The sequence below is a fragment of the Colobus angolensis genome, unplaced genomic scaffold, assembly GCF_000951035.1.
Source record: "Colobus angolensis palliatus isolate OR3802 unplaced genomic scaffold, Cang.pa_1.0 Scaffold109, whole genome shotgun sequence".
NCBI lineage: Eukaryota > Metazoa > Chordata > Mammalia > Primates > Cercopithecidae > Colobus > Colobus angolensis.
The window spans coordinates 5922837-5944613 of record NW_012111919.1 but is presented as its reverse complement, the minus strand read 5'-3'; the positions used below and the strand labels follow the sequence as shown (position 1 = coordinate 5944613).

Sequence of the window (21777 nt, the reverse complement as noted above, 5' to 3'; positions counted from 1 at the left end):
CTGAAAATACACACAGGTATTTCTCCTTCATTCTTTCCCCCTCTTTTGTCTATTTTCCTCTCATACTCTGAAAAATATAAATTAAAAAACAAAACAAAACCAATCCTCATGAACTTTTTAAGCATTATGAAGAAATCCCCCAAATAAGTCCACTAACAATAACTTACTTGGGAAAACTTTAAAGTTACCAAAGCCAAAAAGAACAACTTAATTTAAAAAATCATTGTGATCCACCATCAAATAATTAAAACTTAAATAGAACATTAGTCCATTCAGTTAGCTACATCCAAATTATCCTCTTCATCCACAGGGACCTCCATCTCCGAAGCAGCATCCCTCAGCTTTTGAACCACAAAGACCTCGACATCTTCTGGTGAGGAGAAAACGTAAATCTCTCCAGCACTACTTCAGTTTAAGCTTTGCCTGGTATAAGAGAGCATGCGCCAAACACATTTCATGTTAATTTGGCTTGACCTTTGCAAAGCCTTGTGCTGCTTTATGGGAGAGGGTGGTATTTGGTATAAAATCCAGTCTTTTCCCTTTTTGAAAATAAACCCCTTTTATTTTTGATGATATTTTACTAGAGTTCAGATCAGACTGGGAAATCTTTGTAGATTTTTCTGTGAATTTGTCACAGAATGATCCTTAACTGAAATAAGCGGAAGTCAAGTTGTCAAATCATTTTGGAAATTCCCTAAGAGATAGGTATTCTAAATTACTTTCTGTTATCCTGTCTACCATCTGAAATATTATACACTCTAGTTTAATTCTTCATCCCAAATATTAGAATCTTAGTTTCCTTTTGCATTTCCAAAGACAATACTTCTCATTTTTCCAAGTGATTTTTTTAACTTTTAGGCAGTTTCTTAAGTTTTTAAATTTTCATGGTGTAATTTCTTACAAGACTGATAAATTTCTCTTACCTTATTTTTCTTCCCCTCTGTGGGGTGGTAGTATGTCTGCAGACTCTGCTTATATACCATTTTCTTCCTGGACAGTGACATAAAAATCCATTATAATTAAATGACTTCTGTTTTTTGTTAAGACGTTCATTCCATCTGAGAAACCGGTTCACATTAAAAGAAAAAAAAAAAATTCAGATCTTCAAACGGGAGTGAAATAGTAATTTTAAATCCATTACAAACTCACTTAGTGTATGTATGCCAAACATGTTTTAACATGAATAGGTTCAGTTCATTGACATTTATGCCTAATAAAAGAGTGTGTAATCTTGATGAACATCTGTGAAGATAGCTGACCTTTTGTTAGAGGTTATGGATTTGGTAACTTTTACCTTGAAATTCCCAAGTTCTTAGAGGTTTTTGCATGCATATTGGGTGTGATTTTTTGCATAGTGAAAAACTCAACATACATTGATATCAGGAACATTTGCATAAATAGTAGGAACTTACGATTAATGAAACACTCAACTCTAATCATATTTTTCTATTCCATTTTCAATGAGAGGGCTAAAACAATGAAAGAGTCTCAATGAAGTGTCTATCTTGTGGGCCTTCATTATGTGTGATGCTGTACTTAAAACTTCATAAAATTTTGTTATGACCTTGTTTCTAGTCTAACCTCTTTAGTAGCTGTGTTTTCAGTCTTTCAGAACAATTTCTATCTTAATAGCAGTATTCAGGAATGCTCTTTATTTGATATCTAAATGTGTTCACAGAGTATTAGAATTGTAATGGTAGATTTAGTATGGTTATGAAAGGGATGTTTATACTTTTTTTTAATATTAACTTTTAACTCCTAAAAGGCTGTAGTATATTTTCATTGTTACTAGAATGATCATATTATTTATTGTCTAAAGAAGGACCCTTTGAGAGTGAAAAGGTGTGCTATTAATTATGGCAGAACAAGAGGCTTAACCAGCACATGTGGTTACCCTAAGTGTAACCCATTTAGCCATGGTTATGATGCACTTTTAAAGTTTTAGAAGGAAGTATGTTAAATCAGTAGTTCTCAATTTTGTGTGTATCAGAATCACTTCTAAAGCTTTCTTGAAATGCACATATCATCAAGCCCCCAGAGATTCTGATTCACTAGGTTTATTGTGGGGCTTGGGAATCTGTTTTTTTGTTTAAGTTTCAGTGTTTATTCTGGTGGATAATCAAGGTGAGAACCACAGATATAAACTGGTAATTCTTACTTATAAGCTAATGTAAAAAAATGTCCTCCTTTATAAGTGTGTTGGTTATAATAATTAATGTGAAAATCTACTTCATTAAATGGGGTCTATTGATCATTTCTTTGGAATAAATGAGGGAAAGATGAACAATAATACATTGCTGTTGTATATGTAATTAACATGTTATGGCAAACATAAATGTTATTGGTAACATTTACTATGTAAAATACCTTCTAGTGGCTAATTATTTATTTTGCCTTAATAGTTTCTGAGTTTTAATTTTTTTAAACTTAGGCTTTTGCACTTAAAATAGGATCATATAGTATGTTCATTAACTGTGTATATCCTTTTAAAGAAGAAATGCGTAATTGTTTATATTGTTTGAAGATGGTAGTGTATTCCTTATTTCCTCTGAAATGGAAGACAGAATTCACATTCTATAATCAGATCCTTGGATTATTTTGTTAACTGTTTATAACTTTGAGCTAGTGTTCTATACATTATTGAATTAATGAAACAGGTATATATGCAAAAGGAAAAGGTAATTTTTTTCCAGGTTAATTCTTTGAGAAATAGAAAATAAAATGAGACACTAGTGGTAAATTTGGTTATCCAAAGAATTATTTGTGAGACAGATTGCTGTCATGGAACAGTGTTAATGCTTAATCTGCTTATAGTCTTCTGAATTAAGTTCTTCTATGTCATATTAAGTTTTTCCCTAACTTTTAATAAGTTTTCCTTTGTAATCACCATTTTTAGTTGAGTATTTAAGTGTTCTGTAAGGTCATTGTGAGGTGTAAAAAGATAAATAGTCCAGATGTGATGGCTCATGTCTATAACACCAGCACTTTGGGAGGGTGAGGCAGGAGGATTGCTTGAGGCCAGGAGTTCGAGACCAGCCTGGGCAAAGTGAAACCCCTATCTCTACAAAAAAAAAAAAAAATCAAAAAATTAGCCGAATGTGATGGTACACACTGTAGTCTCAGCTACTCAGCAGGCTGAGGCAGAAGGATTTCTCGAGCTCAGGAACTCAAGGCTGCAGTGAGCCATGATCATCCACTGCACTTCAGCCTGGGCAACAGAGTGCAGTGCAGTCTCCCAAAAATAAAATAAAAATAAACCTGGTATTGTTTGTTGAGGAGCTTAGTTAGGGTCTAATATTCTATAACTATTCGAATGGTTCCCCCTACTGGCATAACTGATAATTGTGGCCAAATGCAAGTTTAATTGCTAACAGGAAAAACAATGTGGCTAGTTTGAGCTTTTCTTCCTTTTTGTGACAAGGATGCAACAGAGCATGTGTTTTTGCATGTATTTGTTACTCAGATGAATGAAATGACTTAAAAACACTGGGGCTTGATCTGTTGTTTGATTGTATCATCCATTAAACATGGGTAATAATACCCCATGTTGGTATAACCCTTAGAATTAGATTATCAGTCATTTTAAACTAAACAAAGAAAATTAATGTGGAAAATCAATGGAAATATTTTTTAATGTTCTTATTTACTTTAATATATTTGGAACTATCAGATGAATTACAATTTTAAGTGATAATTATGGGAGTAACTGAATGTTAATAGTTGATTGCACTCAGATTTGGTAGTAGAATAGCTCTGTTTTTGAAGTTTCTGTTTATATACTATTTTATATGTGTTTGGAAGTTAATAATATTAGAAAAAATCATTTATAAGTAAGTATAATGTCATGAGGACTAACCTAATGATTGTGAATATTGATGAAGGACTGAAATGAAACTATTATCCTTTTAAAACTTTTTTTCTAAAGAAAGTTGTATGTTGTAGGCCAGCTGTGGTGGCTCATGCCTGTAATCCCAGCATTTCACGGTGCCGAGGCGGGTGGATCACTTGAGCCCAGGAGTTTGAGACTAGCCTAGGCAATATAGTGAGACCTCATCTCTACAAAAATAAAGAAAAGAAAAGAAAAAAATTACACAAGTGTGGTAGCACATGCCTGTAGTCGCAGATACTCAGAAGGCTGAAGTGGGAGGACCGCTTGAGGCTGGGAGGTAGAGGTTGCAGTGAGCTGGATTGCATCACTGCACTCCAGCCTGGGTGGGCAACAGAGTGAGACCCTGTCTCTTATTTATTTATTTTTTTGAGACCCTGTCTCTTAAAAAAAAAAAAAAGTTGTACGTTGTAATCAGTTAATCACATAATACATGGCTTTTGTTTTAGAGATTATATCAAGGACATACTTAAGATACATAGCTTGTTTTAATATTGTTAGCTTATGTTTTTGTTAATTAAAAATATTCAAAACATTTTTAATCTTAATGTAAGTATTCAGCCCTTTATTCAGCAGTTTTGTTTGGTGATTTTAAATGGCTAGTTTTCATTTTGCTGGTAAAATTGCACATAGTTATTGATTTAGTATTGATGATGACGTTAGCTAAAGATGTGTACATTTACAAAATGTAGTTGGTGCATGGAATAATGAATGTACCTTTGCTGTCCTTCTCCTTTTGTGCATTAGGCTACTGTGGAGCTGATATCAAGGCCCTGTGCACTGAAGCCGCCCTGATTGCGCTGCGGAGGCGTTATCCCCAGATCTATGCTAGCAGTCATAAACTGCAGCTGGATGTTTCCTCAATAGTGCTTAGTGCTCAAGACTTTTACCATGCAATGCAGAATATTGTGCCTGCTTCCCAACGTGCTGTGATGTCTTCAGGGCATGCACTATCCCCCATCATAAGGCCACTGCTGGAAAGAAGCTTCAACAACATCCTAGCAGTCTTGCAGAAAGTGTTTCCTCATGCTGAAATTAGCCACAGTGACAAAAAAGAAGGTACTCTAAACTACTTTTTCATATTGTTAAGATGAAACAAATACAGGAATAAATAAGTATAGTTTCCTCACAAGATTATTTATGTGTCACTTTTGTAATATATCTGTTTATTCAGTACTATATATTCCAGGCCTGACATATTACCTGGCATATGGTAGTTGCCTGGTGAATGTTTGTAAGACAAATGAGTGAATATTCACTTTTGGGACGTTCTGATCATCTTAATGTAGGGCTGTTACTATCTTTAGAAAGTTGACTATAATAATAGGTTAACCTTTAAAGCCCCAAATTGTCACTTATTAATCCTTTTTTATTTTATTTTTTTATTTGAGATGGAGTTTCGCTCTTGTTGCCCAGGCTGGAGTGTAATGGTGCTGTCTTGGCTCACTACAACCTCCGCCTTCCGGGTACAAGCGATTCTCCTGCCTCAGCCTCCCGAGTAGCTGGGATTTCAGGGGCCTGCCACCATGCCCGGCTAATTTTTTAAATATTTTTTAGTAGAGACAGGGTTTCACCATGTTGGCCAGGCTGGTTTCCAACTCCTGACCATAGATGATACGCCAGCCTCGAACTCCCAGAAGTGCTGGGATTATAGGCGTAAGCCACTGTGCCTGGCTTATTAATCCTCTTAACAGGCTTGCAGGTAAGCACTCTGATTATATAGAGTGGGGGAGTGGGAGATACAGGCTGGTAATTTATTTTTTTTGAGACAGTGTCTCTGTCACCCAGGTTGGAATGCAGTAGCCTGATCTTGGCTCACTGCAACGTCTGCCTCCCAGGTTCAAGCAATTCTCCTGCCTCAGCACCCGCCCCCAAGTAGCTGGGATAGCACGTGTGTGCCACCACGCCCAGCTAATTTTTGCATTTGTTTGTTTGTTTAATAGATATGGGGTTTCACCATATTGGTCAGGCTGGTCTCGAACTTCTGACCTCAGGTGATCCACCCACCTTGGCTTCCCAAAGTGCTGGGATTGGAGACTTGAGTCACTGTGCCCAGCCTGGTAATTTAGTTAATATAAGGTCATTGAATAAGTTCTGGGGCCTGCCTCAACCCAGGGAGCCTGATGACAGCCCTTGCTCTTACCTATGTTGCTATACTGCTTCTTTGGATTAAACTAATCATTTTGTTGTTATTGGTAAGGCATCTGCAGTGTGCAGTGCTCATAGGAGTGTAAGGTATTGGTAAGGGAGTAAATGAGAACCCTGTTGTAGAGGGTCTTGAGTTTTATCAAGCCTCTAGATAGTACTTTGCACCTGAGGTAAAAACAGAACACTACTTTTAAAAACATCACTCATGGTTGGGTGCGGTGACTCACGCCTGTGTAGTCCCAGCATTTTGGGAGGCCAAGGCAGGCGGATCACCTGAGGTCAGGAGTTCGAGACCAGCCTGGCCAACATGGTGAAACCCTGTCTCTTTAAAAAATAAATAAATAAGTAAAATTAAAAACATCACTCATTTACAGGAAAACAATTATAAAATTAGATTGACATTCTAATCAGAGTATGAAGCTCATAAACTTTGAAGGGAAAGTAATCTTTTGATTATCTTAATTTCTCCAGTTCCTAGCACCTTGTCTGGAATGCAGTCCGCACCAAATAGAAAATTATTCAGAGAATTATACTAACATTAATTAAAAAGTAAAAATTATGAATGTTGTTCAATGAATTCTTCTGTCATAAATATATTTTTCAGAAACTTTAATTGTCTAGTGACAGAGTCACATAAGATACCTCATGGAATACCTGATTTCTTAAATTTGGCAGAGGGGAATGAATATTTTACTGAATATCTGTGAGCCAGGGACCATACCATGATTTGTGTATTTTTTATTTCTGAATTTTGTAACTGGAAATGTATTTCATATGTATTTTATGTACCAAAACTTCCCAAAAAACTTATGTCACCTTTAGAAAATCATAAAAACCTTTTCTTTCATCATAGCTTTTTATCTCCATTTGTGAATTACCATTTTATATTATTATTATCTATGTTTTCTTATAGCTTTTTTGTGTGTAAATGTAAAGTATGCTTTAGTTCCAGTTGGTAGAACTAGTTGACATGACCAGTGGAGAAGAGCAACCAAGTTTTATTTGATTATCAGTAATTGGTTTTTAGCTATTTAGTCATATTATTTATTCTGGCTTGTTTTGACCTTTAATGTTTTTCTTAGATAAATATCATTTCCTTGTGTATGAAATTATCACTCAAAAGATATTCAGTTATTTCCCAGATTAAAATATGACTTGTACTAAATATTTAGCTTTTTTTTTGTTTTTTTTTGAGATGGAGTTTTCACTCTGTCGCCCAGGCTGGAGTGCAGTGGCGCTGTCTCAGCTCACTGCAAGCTCCGCCTCCTGGGTTTACGCCATTCTCCTGCCTCAGCCTCCCTGGTAGCTGGGACTACAGGTGCCTGCTACCACGCCCGTCTAATTTTTTTTTGTATTTTTAGTAGAGATGGGATTTCACTGTGTTAGCCAGGATGGTCTCGATTAAATATTTAGCTTTTAAAAGCCACTTGAGATCTCTGTCTGCCAGCATAATTTAGTATCTAATTTTAGAATGCATCTGCATATTTTTTGTTTGTTTTGAAAGAGTATGATATCTCTTAATCTTAATTCTCTCTCATATCCCGTACACATGTAGCATTGCTTTTTATTGAATGAACTGTCACTTTTGATTAGGCATGTTTGAAGTATAGCTGTTGGTAGTCCAGGTGAGGCTTTAAGTGTTGCATTCCCAGTAGAGATTTTAGTTCTAGTTAGTTCCCTGAGTGGTAACCAAAGGCCCATAGAGAGAATAATGCTGTATGAATGAGTGTATTTTTAAGATTAGCTTTGACGGAATTTCTGACTCCATTTTAACTAGACTAAGTCTTCCTTGAAAAGGTGTATCCTCTTTAAAAAATAAGGGTCAGTTTGTTCCTTGTTGCTTTTATAAGAACTGGCCTTGATTCAGCTAACCTACTGATTAAACCAAATATGAAATGGACTGGTTTTGGTCAAAATTAACTCAGAGATTTTTAGTTAAATAGGTGGGATTTTATGAGAGTGCCACTTCTTTTCCAGACTTGTTTTTTTTTTTAAGCCAGTCAGTGAGTTCTTCCAAATTATCTCTCATAATACTTAAGTAAGTAGTCTGTAAAGGTGAAAATGTTTTATTAATTTTGTTTATAAGTTATTTTAAAAGCTGCAGTTTGTCAATTTGCCTGTATTATTTGATAGATCACTTATTAATGTCATTTGATTTTTTAACCCAATTTTTCTTAGCTTTGGTAAGGCACTAATATTAAATGACTTTATAAGCCTCATAACATTGTGATTTTTTTAAACAGATATAGAAACTTTAATTTTAGAGGATAGTGAAGATGAAAATGCTTTATCAATTTTTGAGACCCATTGTCACTCAGGATCACCAAAGAAACAGTCATCAACTGCTGCTATACATAAACCCTACCTTCATTTTACAATGTGAGTGATTTATATCAAATTTCTTTGTATTTAGAGCGATTTTTGATACTTTATGATTAGAATTATAGTATATTTTTACTTCTGGTTATAACTGTGAGGATATTGTTTTTCTGTTGTTTGGACACAATTCTGGAAAACTTTTACTATGTATTCTTTTTCATGTGGTAATAGCTTGTTGGTTAACTACTTAGGTGTTTTTTTCCTCCAACTAGAAGAATCTTTCCTGCTACTTTTCTTTTTTTTTTTTTTTTGAGACAAGAGTCTCACTCTGTTGCCCAGCGTAGAGTGCAGTGGCACGATCTCAGCTCGCTGCAACCTCTGCCTCCTGAGTTTAAGCTTTTCTTGTGCCTCAGCCTCCTTTGTAGCTGGGATTACAGGTGTGCGCTACCATGCCCAGCTAATTTTTAGTAGAGATGGGGTTTCACTGTGTTGTCCAGGCTGGTCTCAAGCCTCGGGTGCTCTGCCCACTTCGGCCTCCTGAAGTGTTGGGATTATAGGCGTACGCCACTGCACTCGGCCAAGTTTACTTTTTTTTAAAGTGATGGGGTGAATTTTTTTTCCCCATGGAGGCAGAGGAAGGCTTACCCTTAAAAAGTCAACTCATGAGCCCCAACTTTATTGCTTTTTATTTAATGGGCAGAACTGAAATATTAGCCATGATCTGGAGTACTTTAATTTGTAATAAACTTTAGATGATCATTTAGGTCTCTAAGGCTACTAAAAGAGATTTTAATTTAGCAATTGTTCAGTAATTAAATAACTTTGATTTTCTAGAAACATTATACTTTTATAATTTGGATTTCATGGTTTTTCAATTTACATTTACCCTTTTATTATCTGTGTTAAAGCAACTTTTGCTGTGCACTATACTAGGTAAACACTTCTAGTGCAAATCTGATTTTAAATTAAGAGGCCAAGTAGTGTTCAAACACTAACAGCGTCTTTACTTGCATTTACATAATTAGCCCATAGTTGAAGAACCATAAAGCTTCCATTAGGTAGATCTAATAGCACTTCTATTAGAAGAGGCTGGATTGTGTGTACTTTTAATATTTTGAGCAAATTTAAGTCTCCAACTTGAAGTTTTCCTGTGTAGATTTTGGTGAAATGTTGATTATTTGCATTGATAACCCTTTCTTGTTTTTCGTTTTTTAAAATGAGGCTAAATTACTTTCATCTTCTCTTTTTTTCTTCATATGTTCTTTAATAGCAAACTCTTTGTAAGTTTTTTTCTTCTTCTCCAGATCCTTCCTTTTATGCTCTCGGGGAAGTCTTTTTATAGGCTATTCCAGCATTTTACAAATTTGTTTTATTGATAGTTATGGGAAAGCCAATTTTTTTTTTTTTTTTTGCCTTTCACCTGGCTAGCCTGTCTCTGTCTGTCTCTCTCACTCTCTCCCTCCCTCCCTCTCTCTTTCCCTCCCTCTCTCCTTCCCTCCCTCTCTCTTTCCCTCCCTCTCTCCTTCCCTCCCTCATTCTCTCCTTCCTTCTCTCTCCCTCTCCCTCTCTTCTTCCCTCCCTCCTTCTCTATCCCTCCCTCTCTTTCTCCCTCTCTCTCTCTCTCTGTGTGTGTATGTGTGTTTGACAGTTATAGTTATTTGAATTTGTATTATGTAGTAGCAGAAACAAAGAAACTATCAAAAGACATGTGTTTAATTTTATAAGATAATTGTTGTCAGTAAAGGAATACAGAAATAGATTTTGATATTAGAAAGTATCATGTCCAGTGTTAAGTTTTAACTTTTTATTGAGGACATTTCCTGCCACTGATTTAATGTGAGACATTGGTATGGCTCATTTTGTTTTAGCTTTTCTGAAAGAATTGGTTTAATTTTAGCTTTTTTTACATAAGCTTTTCGAGTTCATTGATTTGACTTTCATTAAATAATGAGACAACTATATTCTAGAATAAACATTTTTTAGATGTTTTAGTAATATTTATTCACTTATTTCTTTGTTCACCTACCCATTTATCCAATTTTTCTTTTTTTACCCTATGCCAGGCATTGTATGAGATACTGAAAACATAAGCATGAATAAGATATAACATAGTTCTTACTTCGGAGGAGGTCTCACTATTGGGGGTGACAAACATTTCAATATTGTGAAAGTGCTATGAAAGCAGAACTAATTCTGCTGGAAGTCTGAGAAGTTCTCACAGGAGAAAGTGATATTTGCTGTCCTTTTCATTATGAAGGGTTAGGAGTTTGCATCTGAGTGCTTTTTACAAATTAGATACACGTTTGGTATGTAAAGATCTGTGCTTCATATTCAGTAATATATATAGGCCTCTCAACAATCATATTGCATTTGTGGTATCTTCATTTTATAGATGAGGAAACTGAAGCACACAGAAGTTAAATAAGTTGCCCATGATCATGTTGCTAGCAGGTGGCAGAGCCAGACTCTGTGCTGTTTATTTCCTAAGATCATATTTTTCCAAATTATTTCTGAGCTTAGTAAGTAGCTAGGGAATTGCATTGCTTCTTTAGGTAAGTTGAGCAATATATTTCACACTCTCCAAGAAGCATACACTGTAGAATTAAGGCCTTTAAGATGGGCAACATACGGTCTTTTTTGTTTGGTTGGTTTAGTTTTCTATTTGAGCAAGATGTATTAGTATTACAGATGAATGCAGAAAAAAAAACTGCTTGGCCAGAAGAAAATGTAACTTTAGTGCTGGGTTTTAGTCACACTAGCCTGGGTTCTTGTTGGTGGATTTCTGGAAATAGTCTCCTGAAACAGTGTTGAAACCTTTTCTTTTTTTTTACATTTAATATAAAGGAGAAGTCAAGATAGTTAAGGTTTACCAATCTGGTAGAGAAGCCTTATGATGGAAAATAAATTTTCTTTCTTACTTTATATTACCATAAGGGTGATTAGAAACAGAGCTTTCTGAGGTTTTTCAAATGAAAATAGCTTTGTTTTTTCTGATTAGAAAGATGATATACACTGTAGAAAATTCAAGTAATAAAGAAGAGCATAAAGAAGAAAGTAAAAATTAAAGCCCCAGCACCTGCAGGTAATATTTCTTAAAGTTTTGGTGACCACACTTCCATGTTCTCTCTATGCATGTATAAGGTATAGACCCATACATTATCTGGATTATATCCTCCTATAAGTTGTTAATATAACTTACTTTTTCACTATGTTTGGAATATTATTTCATATCAGCATATGTTTAATACCACTATTTTAAGATAGCTGCATATTATCTTACACTTTGGATATTCCACAATTTATAGACCCTTATTGGTAAAATTTGAAGGTTTCAAGCTTCTTTTATAAACAATAGATTTGTTTCTAAGTATACATCTTTACACCACTATCTGATTCAAAGCGTAAGATAAATTTTCAAGAACTGCAATTGCTGTGTCAGAGTGTATACATTTAACATGTTGACACAGATTGTTAAATTGCATTCCAGGCTTGTACTAGTTTACATTTCTCATACTTTATGAGAGTGGTATTTTTTTTATACCATTATCAGTTCTGAGCACTGTCTTTTGAAATCTTTACAAACCAGATAGATGAATATAGTATCTTTTTGTTTGGTTGAATTGTTCATTTGTTCTTTCGTATATTCATTCACTCATTCAAATGTTTTGTGAAAGTGCCCATCATGTTCCAGACATTGTCTTGGGTACTTGGGATAGGGCAGTGACCAAAATAGGCTAAGATGCTGGCCCTCATTGAACTTGTATTTTTAAATGGAGGAGATGGACAGTAAAACAATAAATGTAATAGCTTGCTAGATAGATAAAATGTTAGAAGATAAGTACTATGGGAAAAAATATAGAAGACAGTAAGAGGTTGGGGAGTCCCTAGGAGTGGAGTGAGTTACTGAATACTTTTGGGCATACATTTTGGCATCTTTAGATCTATCACATATAATTTCAGAAAAGTTGTGCTTTTCTTCTACTGGTTATGAGGATATCAATTTTCCCGTCCTCTCATTGATAATGGGTGTTGAAATTAATTTTTGGTTTATTCATCTAACAGATAAAAAGTGTCTATCATTATTTTCATTTATGTTTTCTCAATTTTTTAATCTCTTTGTTAATGACTACTGTTTCGTTCTCAAGCCTAGATTGCTCTTGATCTTCAGACCCTGACCAGTGACCCATCTCCCCTTTGTTGTACCATGGATCTTTCCATACATAGCTGGCCTATATCGCTCCTTCTCTCCCTGTGACTCCTATGAGCCACCATTCATTCACTTGTCTCAGCTAGAATTTGACATCATTCTCAACTTCTTTCCTTTTCTTTCTTTCTTTGTCTAGTCAATGACCAAGTCTTTTTGATTTTTCTTACTAAGTAAGTCTCATCGCAGGCTATTCCTTCTTCTCTAACACTATTCTTGTTGAATTGTCATTCACATCTCATGCTTGGCTTACTATAGCAGATGCCTGATTATCTTTCCTCTCATTTGCCTTCTTTCAAAACCCTTTCCCGTACTGACATGCTGAGATAGTTATCTGCCCTAAACTTGTATATGATTATCTTGCTGCTCTAAAGTATCTTAATGCTTCCCTATTGTCTTCAGTACACATTCCAAACTTTTATTTTTATTTTTATTTTTTTGAGACGGAGTCTTACTCTGTTGCCCAGGGTGGAGTGCAGTGGCACGATCTTGGCTCACTGCAAGGTCTGTCTCCTGGGTTCACATCATTCTCCTGCCTCAGCCTCCTGAGTAGCTGGTACTACAGGTGCCTGCCACCACGCCTGGCTAATTTTTTTGTATTTTTAGTAGAGATGGGGTTTCACCATGTTGGCCAGAATGGTCTCGATCTCTTGACCTTGTGATCTGCCCGCCTTGGCCTCCCAAAGTGTTGGGATTACGGGTGTAAGCTACCATTCCCGGCCACATTCCAAACTTTTAACATGGCTTACAAAACCCTTGTAGCCCTTCGTAGTCTAACTTACCTTCCTTTTTCTCTCCTCACCCTAGTACCTTTACCGCACCCTCCACAACTTGTCCCCAGTACTTCAAAATAAACAGACAAACAAATAAAACCAAAACTGGCTATATGAACTGTATCAGTTACCCCAAAGAGCCATGTTCTTTTTAACCTTTGTTCCTTTGTGCATCCTGTTTTGCAGTCTTGGAATTCATCTCTTGTACCTCCAATCTGTTGGGTTTCTGTCTTGGTAACAGTTTTCCAGGAATGGCTTCTATGAGTCTCTAATTGGTATCTTCCATAGCACTGTGTACTTAAACAGTACCACTTACTAATCACATTGAATTATGGTAATTTGTGTATTAACTTTTTTACTAAATACCACTCAATTATGTGCTCTATGACAACACTGGTATTGTTTGATACTTAGGGCTAAGGCATTCAGCATGGGAGGCATTCTATAGTTATATAATTAAATAAACATTTGAAAAAGTTTCCTATTTCTATTTTCTTTTTGAATTGTCTGTTTTCGTCCTTTGCCCATGGAGGATTTTTTAAAAACTATGCATATAAACTCTTTATACATTAAGAACCATTCCTGTTTATGACAAATTCTTTTTATTAAATTTTCTTCTTATGCTTTTTCTATCAATTTTTTTTTTCAGATGGGATCTCTATGTTGCCCAGGTGTCTTGAACTCCTGAGCTCAAGTCATCCTCCCAACTCAGCCTCCCAAGTAGCTGGGATTACAGGCATGTGCTACCGTGCCCTGCTGTATGACAAATTCTTTATGCCATTTGGTTGTTTGCTATTTGGTTCAGATTATAATTTTTGTGTTACAGAGGTTTTTAGATTATTATGAATTAAAAATATGTGAATCTTTTAAATTTTGTGTTAGAATTCATTTTGCTTATGCTGTGAAATGACCTGACTCCTCCGTTTTTAAACGTTTATTTTATCATCCATTTCTGTTCTTTTTATTTTATTTTTCGAGATAAGGTCTCACTCTGTCACCCTGGCTGGGGTGCAGTGGCACCATCATGGCTCACTACAGCCTTGACTTCCTGGACACATGTGATCCTCCCACCTCAGCCTCCTGGTGGCTGGGACTACAGGTGCACACCACCAAGCCTGGCTGATTTTTTTGTTTTTAAATTTTGTGTAGAGATGGGGTTTTGCCATGTTGCTCAGGCTCGTCTCAGAACACCTGAGTTCAAATGATCTGCCTACCTGAGTCTCCCAAGTGCTGGGATTACAGGTGTGAGCCACTGTGTTGCTCTCATTTGTTTTTTATGATTCTTTTCTTATATGAAATTATTTCATATAAGAAAATACAAATTCTTATAAATTTTATAAATTTATATTAATATAAATGTATATATTATATATTATAATTCATATCATATAGTATAAAATAATAAAATATTTTATATGAATTTTACTATGAATCATAACTATTTTAGTCATATAAAGTACTATAAATTTATATGCATATACATTATTTCATTTTATATGAAGTTCCTTCATATAGTAATTACGATTAATCATTTCCTAGACTGCCTTTTATGTTTAATTCTGTTTCTTTGGTATATTCTACATTCTATTAACTGTTATTCTATAATGTGTTTCAGTATAAAGTAGGACACATCTTAACATAGTGAGTTCAGAACCTGGGCTTTGCAGTCAAATGGGCTTGAATGACAATTTGAACTCTTCCATCTGGTTATACAACTTTATGGCTAACCTCCACGTGCCCTGGTTTCTTATCTGTTTAATAAAATGAAACTATGTGTTTCACAGAATTGTTAAGAATATTGAACAAGAAATCTCTGTGAAGTGCTTGTTACTAAAACATGTTTGAATGCATTAAAATTGGTAGCTTTTTTTTTTTTTTTGAGACTGAGTCTTGCTCTGTCGCAGTGGCGCGATCTCGGCTCACTGCAACCTCTGCCTCCCAGGTTCAAACGATTCTCCTGCCTCAGCCTTCTGAGTAGCTGGGACTACAGGCACGTGCCACCATGCCCAGCTAATTTTTTGTATTTTTAGTAGAGACGGGGTTTCACTGTATTAGCCAGGATGGCCTCAATCTCCTGACCTCATGATCCACCAGCCTCAGCCGCCCAAAGTGCTGGGATTACAGGCGTGAACCACCTCGCCCAGGTGATAGCATGTTTTTAAAAAGTTTTCTTGATGTTCTTACTTGATTATTCTTTCAGTTAAAGTTGTAAATAAGTTGAAACTCCTCTCTTCCCAAAAATTATTTTGGGATTTCAACTTGAAAATCCTATGCATATAAAATGAAAAAGTCAATGGATTAGGAAGAATTGACGTCTTTATATATTTAGTCTTTGTGTTCAGGCTCAGTTTTACTCTTTTCTTGCTAAGACTATAATTTGATAATGTTTGTTTTACCTTTTAATTTTTTTTTTGCAGTGAATAGGATCTCCTTTCCTTTTTTACATTGGTTATTGATGGTGTTTTAGGAAATCTATTGATTTTTCTATTTCTTCTGTCTTGTTACTTTGCTCGTAGATTCTGACAGTTTTTGGTTGATTTCTTGGATTTGCTACTACATAATCATACGCTTTACAGGTGTCAATTTTTTCCTTTATTGCTTTCTATTCGTTTCATTTGAAATTTGCTTTATTCTTATTGTATTGCCTTAGAATGTCTAGGACTCCCCACAGTGAGAGTAAACTTTGTTTCATTTGTTATTTTAATGGTGCTGTAGAATCTCGAAATGACAAGTTCAAGTTTGGTTTAATATATTTTCCTTCTCTGGTATGGGGCTTTAGATGTCATCTGTCAGGGTAGGAACAGTTAGTTTTTGTTGTTACAGAAATAATATGTGTTGGAAGAAGTTTATATATATTTGTTATTTTAAAAATTGTGATTGTTTTAGTTTGTTCCTGCTGCTATAATAAAATACCTTAAATGGAGTAATTTATAAACAACCTAAATTTATTTATTTATTTTTATTATACTTTAAGTTTTGGGATACATGTGCAGAATGTGCAGGTTTGTTACGTAGGTATACACCTACCAAGGTGGTTTGCAGCACCCATTAACCTGTCATCTGCATTAGGTATTTCTCCTGATGCTATCTATCCCTCCCCTGGTCTCCCACCCACACATAGGCCCCGGTGTGTGATGTTCCCCTCCTTGTGTCCGTGTATTTTCATTGTTCAGCTCCCACTTATGAGTGAGAACATAACAACATAAATTTATTACTCACAGTTATGGAGGCTGAAAGTCTAAGATCAAGGCTCTGGCAGATTTGGTGTCTGGTGAGGGCTTGGTTTCTACCTCTAAGATGATGCCTTGAGCACTGCTTCTTCTGGAGGTGACCAGTAATGTCTTCACATGGCAGAAGGGATTGAAGGGACTAGCTAGCTGGTTTTATTGTCAAGCCCTTTGATAACTAATCCATTCATGAGGGCTGACCGCTCATGACTTAATCACCTCCTAAAGGCCCTGCCTGTTAATTGAGTCCTACATTTGGAATAATCTTCAGATCTACCTCTTTGTCAAAAAGTGAGATTCCTACCATTTAACCTTGGATAATTAATAACTAAATGATACTGGAGTTTAATGCATCTTCAAGTTAATATATGTGGTATGATAGCAGGAATACTAAGGTTATTTTATTTTAAAGTGGATTTATTTCATTATTTGTTTGTTTGTTTGTTTGTTTAGGTAGAGTTTTGCTCTTGTTGCCCAGGCTGGAGTACAGTGGTGCGATCTCAACTCACTGCAACCTCCGCCTCCCGGGTACAAGTGATTCTCCTGCCTCAGCCTCCCGAGTAGCTGGGATTACAGATGCCCGCCACCAAAACCAGCTAATTTTTGTATTTTTAGTAGAGACAGGGTTTCACCATGTTGGCCAGGCTGGTCTTGAACTCCTGACCTCAGGTGATCTGCCAGCCTCGGCCTCCCAAAGTGCTAGGATTACAGGCGTGAGCTACCACGCCCGGCCCGTAAAGTGGATTTTATACTTTTATATCTTGGTTATTAATATGGGCAGAGGTACCAACATTTTAGAACCATAATTAATGAAAAAATAAATCACTGTACTAAAATAATATAGGAAAGTTCTGTTAATTTGGAGTTAAATTGTTTTAATGTAAAAAATTTGCCTGATATTTCATATTTATCTTCAGAATATATGATTTTGAAATAATTGTGTCTTACATGTATTACAGGTCACCATATCATCAGCCAACCTCATACAGGCCACGCTTATTGCTATCTGGAGAACGGGGCTCAGGTCAAACTTCTCACCTTGCTCCAGCACTTTTGCACACTCTAGAAAGATTCTCTGTGCATAGACTAGATCTCCCAGCACTTTATTCAGTTAGTGCCAAAACACCTGAGGAATCCTGTGCACAGGTAGGTTTGTATCACATCAGAGCACTTCTGACTTTCTTATTGCTTATGTTTTGGTAATATATCTAGTGTGTAATGTTTACAGATAAGATTTTTCAGAGTATGATATGAATATTAACTTTTTGTTGGTTATTCATTGGCATTCTACTATTAGTGTAAAGGATCCTTTTGATGCATACAGTGTTTTAAGTGAGCTCATTGTCTTTCTCATGATCTTCCTTACTGAAATTTTAATACCCTGTTTCATTATGCATTGTATGTAGAAAGGGAGTTTATTTTGCCTTTTTCTGACCCTCTGTTCAAAGCTGTGGTCTCAGAGCAGTTTCAGACTTTTGTCTTTTCTTAGAGCCTTATCATAGAAGGGGAAATGATATCTAATTTGAGATATCAGGATTTAATATTCATATTAGAATAGTGATAGCAGTTCAAAAATTATAGATATTTGTGTTGATAGTTGTGTGTTTGATATTTGACTTTCAATTATTTTGTATTTACTGGTTTGTGAAGCAAAGTTCTAGTGGGGCTGTTTATATTTCTTGAGGTTGTTATATATAACCATGGATATATTATGTCATATTGAAACTAGGGATGAGGGTAATACATTTTTTGAGCCAAGGGACCATATCTAAGCCATTTTTGTAACTCTGACAAGGTGTCCAGCTGATAGTGGTCATTAAATGTTTGAATAATAATGTTTCAAATAAATAAATTAGAGAAAGGAATGCCACTTTGTACTTTGCTACTTAGCCTACTTTTAGAGTTAGATAACGAGTAGTAACACTTAAAACATTTTACACAATTTTGTTGTTTTTTTTTCCCAGTTACGTTTTCCAGATACTTAATACATATACTATAACCGGCCATTTCCTACATTGTAGCAAGAAATATGCATTTTTTAAACAATTCATAGTAGTATTGATTTAGTTTCTCTTTTACTCACAGTCTCTGGATATGAACACCCTACCAGCACTTTATCACTTTTAAAGCCCTATTTAAAGGTTTCTTTCCAAACCCCTTGAATTAAATGCTGTCTACCAGTATTTTGCTCCTAGTTTGACACATAAAGATTTTACACATTAGCAGAAACAGTATGAAGGGACTATGAGAAGAAAACTAAAAGTTGCTGAGGGGGACAGTTGAATATATGAAAGATATACCTTATTTGTTTGTTTCCCAACCCAAAGGCCAGAGAAGCTGCTCTCTGCCTTTCATAGTATCATCAGTCTTCTTGGCGGGGGGAGGAAGCCATCTTTATTAAGGAGGCCAGAGCTGGACTAGTCTCTTGTATTCTTCCCATATCCCTAAAGTAAATATATGTTTGTTTGTTTGTTTTTTGAGATGGAGTCACACTCTGTTGCCCAGCCTGGAGTGCAGTGGCGCCATTTCAGCTCACTGCAACCTCCCCCTCCAGGGTTCAAGCGATTCTCCCGCCTAAGCCTCCCGAGTAGCTCAGACTACAGGCATGTGCCACCATGCCCAGCTAATTTTTTGTATTTTTAATAGAGATGGTGTTTCACCATGTTAGCCAGGATGGCCTCGATCTGCTGACCTCGTGATCCGCCCTCCTTGGCCTCCCAAAGAAGTAAATATATCTGTAGAGATTTGGCATTTGGGTCTCAAACCAAGCTTGTAGACTTCAAAATTTGGTTGTCTCAAACTAAAATCTCTACCTTGAGATCTCAGGAGCTTATTTGGTAAACCAAAAGCCAAGAATTTTGTTTGTTATCTTCAGTCTTCTGATCGACTCTTTTGAGGCAGGAGGGTTGGAATGTTCTACATAGATGAATTTCAAATGTATTGGGCAGTTAAAAACCTGTTGAGCATTCAACTCCATATGTGAATGTACTTCTAGTGTGTGTATGTGTGTGCATGTGTGTGTACACACTACTATTAATCTTTATATTAAGAAATAGCAAAGTTTAGATGGTTTCTCTGCTTTAGATATCAATTAAATGTCAATATTCTCATCACCTCTTACTCTCAGCTCCCATGATCTGATCATTGCTGCAGATCTCTGCTATATAGGAACAAGAAAGTCTGGGGATTTGGGATGGGCATGTCTCAGTGAATACTTCACAGTGCCATCTTCATAGAGAGAGCCATGCCTGGCTAGAATACTTACGGTGTTTTCATACTAATGATAATGTTGTGTTAATATGTGGAGCTTTAGAGGAAGAAGCACACCTTGTTTGTAATTACTGTGTTAAACTTATTTAATTCAGAGTGTAGACTCAAGTCAAATTATGCAGACTAAAATCTCAGTTGTGGTTGTGACCTTGGGCAAGTAGCTTAACACTCTGAGCCTTAATTTTGTCATCTGTGAAACGGAGATGACACCATGAGGTTATCAAATAGGCCTGACATATAGTCCTCAATGAAAGTTAGTTATATTCATGCTTATTACTACTACCGTTGCTGCCACTGCTACTGCTTACAACTAATGAATGGTAAGGCTTTAAATTCAAAGACTGTGAGGTTTTTTTCCTAAATTAATGTATAAATTAAGTATAGTTCCAATTATAATGTCCTCAAGACTTAGGGAGAGAAATTAAAAAAAAGAGTTCTGTGTTTCTTCTAGAAAATAAATATGAGACTAGCAAGGAGAATTCTAGAGGAAAAAGTGTCATTAGGGGGCCCTACCAAAATTTTAAGGGTGTAATAGAGTTACAGTAATAAAGAATGTGTGCCTGTGCAAGAATAGACAAAAGTATTAGAACAGAAGAGACAATTCATGCTTAGACTTTTGTAGAAGTAGAATTTGGTGGTGATGACCACATGGCGATGACATTTCATATCAGTAGATGGAAGAAATGGATTATTTACCAAATGGTCTTGGAAAACTAGCAAGTTCCTCCAATAGGGGAAAAAGCAAAACAAAATAAAACTAGGATTTCCTACCTTTTTCTATAGCCCAAAATGAACTCTACATGGTCAGTGGAACTATAAAAGTACTGGAAAAATTCACAAGGTCAGTGTATTTATTATCTTATGTGTGAAAGTAATTTCTAAGCAACGCACAAAAGCTAGAAAACATAAAGATATGAAGGAATGTGATTATATAAAATTTTAAATTACACATGACAAAAAGCATTCCTTAAATTAAATTAATAGATATAGTCTGGGAAAAAGTATATTTGTAGCAGATATGTTGAGAACAGATTTCCTAAATATGGACAAATGCCTTAAAATCAGTGAGAAGAAAGAATAGCAATCTAATATAAAAATTGGCAAAGTAGAAACATGATATTTATGGGGGAAAAGAAAAAGCAACCAATAACAAATGTGAAAAGATTCTAAGCTTCACTTAAGTGAAAATAAAGTATCAGATTTGTGTTTTTTTTTTTTTAAAAAAAAGCTTGATAATGCCCTTTTGGAGATGTGGAATGCTCATACTTACTTAGTGGAAATGTAAATTTATTTGATATTTTTGGAGTGTAATCTGGCACCATCTTTTAAAATTTCAAGTACCACATTGGAGTAGTGTGAGAAAAGAAAATAACATTTCAAGTACATATACCCTTTGACCCAGAAATTCTATGTTTAGGAATTTTTCCTAAAGATATGTTAGCTACAAGTATTCAATGCTAAATGAACAAGTATATTTATCACTGTGTCATGTGTAATTGCCACACAAAACACAAAGGCAAACAAACTGAATATTCCTTCACGTGAGACCAGCTAAAATTAGTTATGGTGTATCTTGACATACAAAGGAATACTGTCTAGCCATTAACACGAATGAGGTAGATTTACATGGGCTGATACAGAAAAATGAAGATGACATTAGTGAAAAAGCAAGTATCCCCCAAAACTGTTAATATGGTTGCTTTGACTTGGGTAGAAGGAATCTGGAAGATTGGAAAATGTGTGAACTTTGCCTTTTTAGTTTATGCTATACTGTTTGGAAAATTCTCTTTTTTGAAGTTTTTATTTGACTATATCGAGCAAACTAAAGATGAAAAAAATCACTTTAAAAGATAAATATTTTCTTTTTCTTTCTTTCTTTCTTTCTTTCTTTCTTTCTTTCTTTCTTTCTTTCTTTCTTTCTTTCTTTCTTTCTTTCTTTCTTTCTTTCTT

General features: G+C 35.4%; 1 protein-coding gene across 3 annotated transcripts in view; it reads left to right on the top strand.

Annotated features, from left to right (window-relative positions):
* Window positions 1-21777, top strand: part of ATAD2B (ATPase family, AAA domain containing 2B) — a 190380-nt gene that overhangs the window by 112359 nt on the left and 56244 nt on the right. For all 3 annotated transcript variants that reach the window (XM_011950768.1, XM_011950759.1, XM_011950751.1), the window contains 3 exons: window positions 4634-4945; window positions 8278-8413; window positions 17517-17703. In XM_011950768.1, coding sequence (XP_011806158.1) covers window positions 4634-4945; window positions 8278-8413; window positions 17517-17703 — 635 coding nt within the window. The remainder of the gene's footprint in view (window positions 1-4633; window positions 4946-8277; window positions 8414-17516; window positions 17704-21777) is intronic.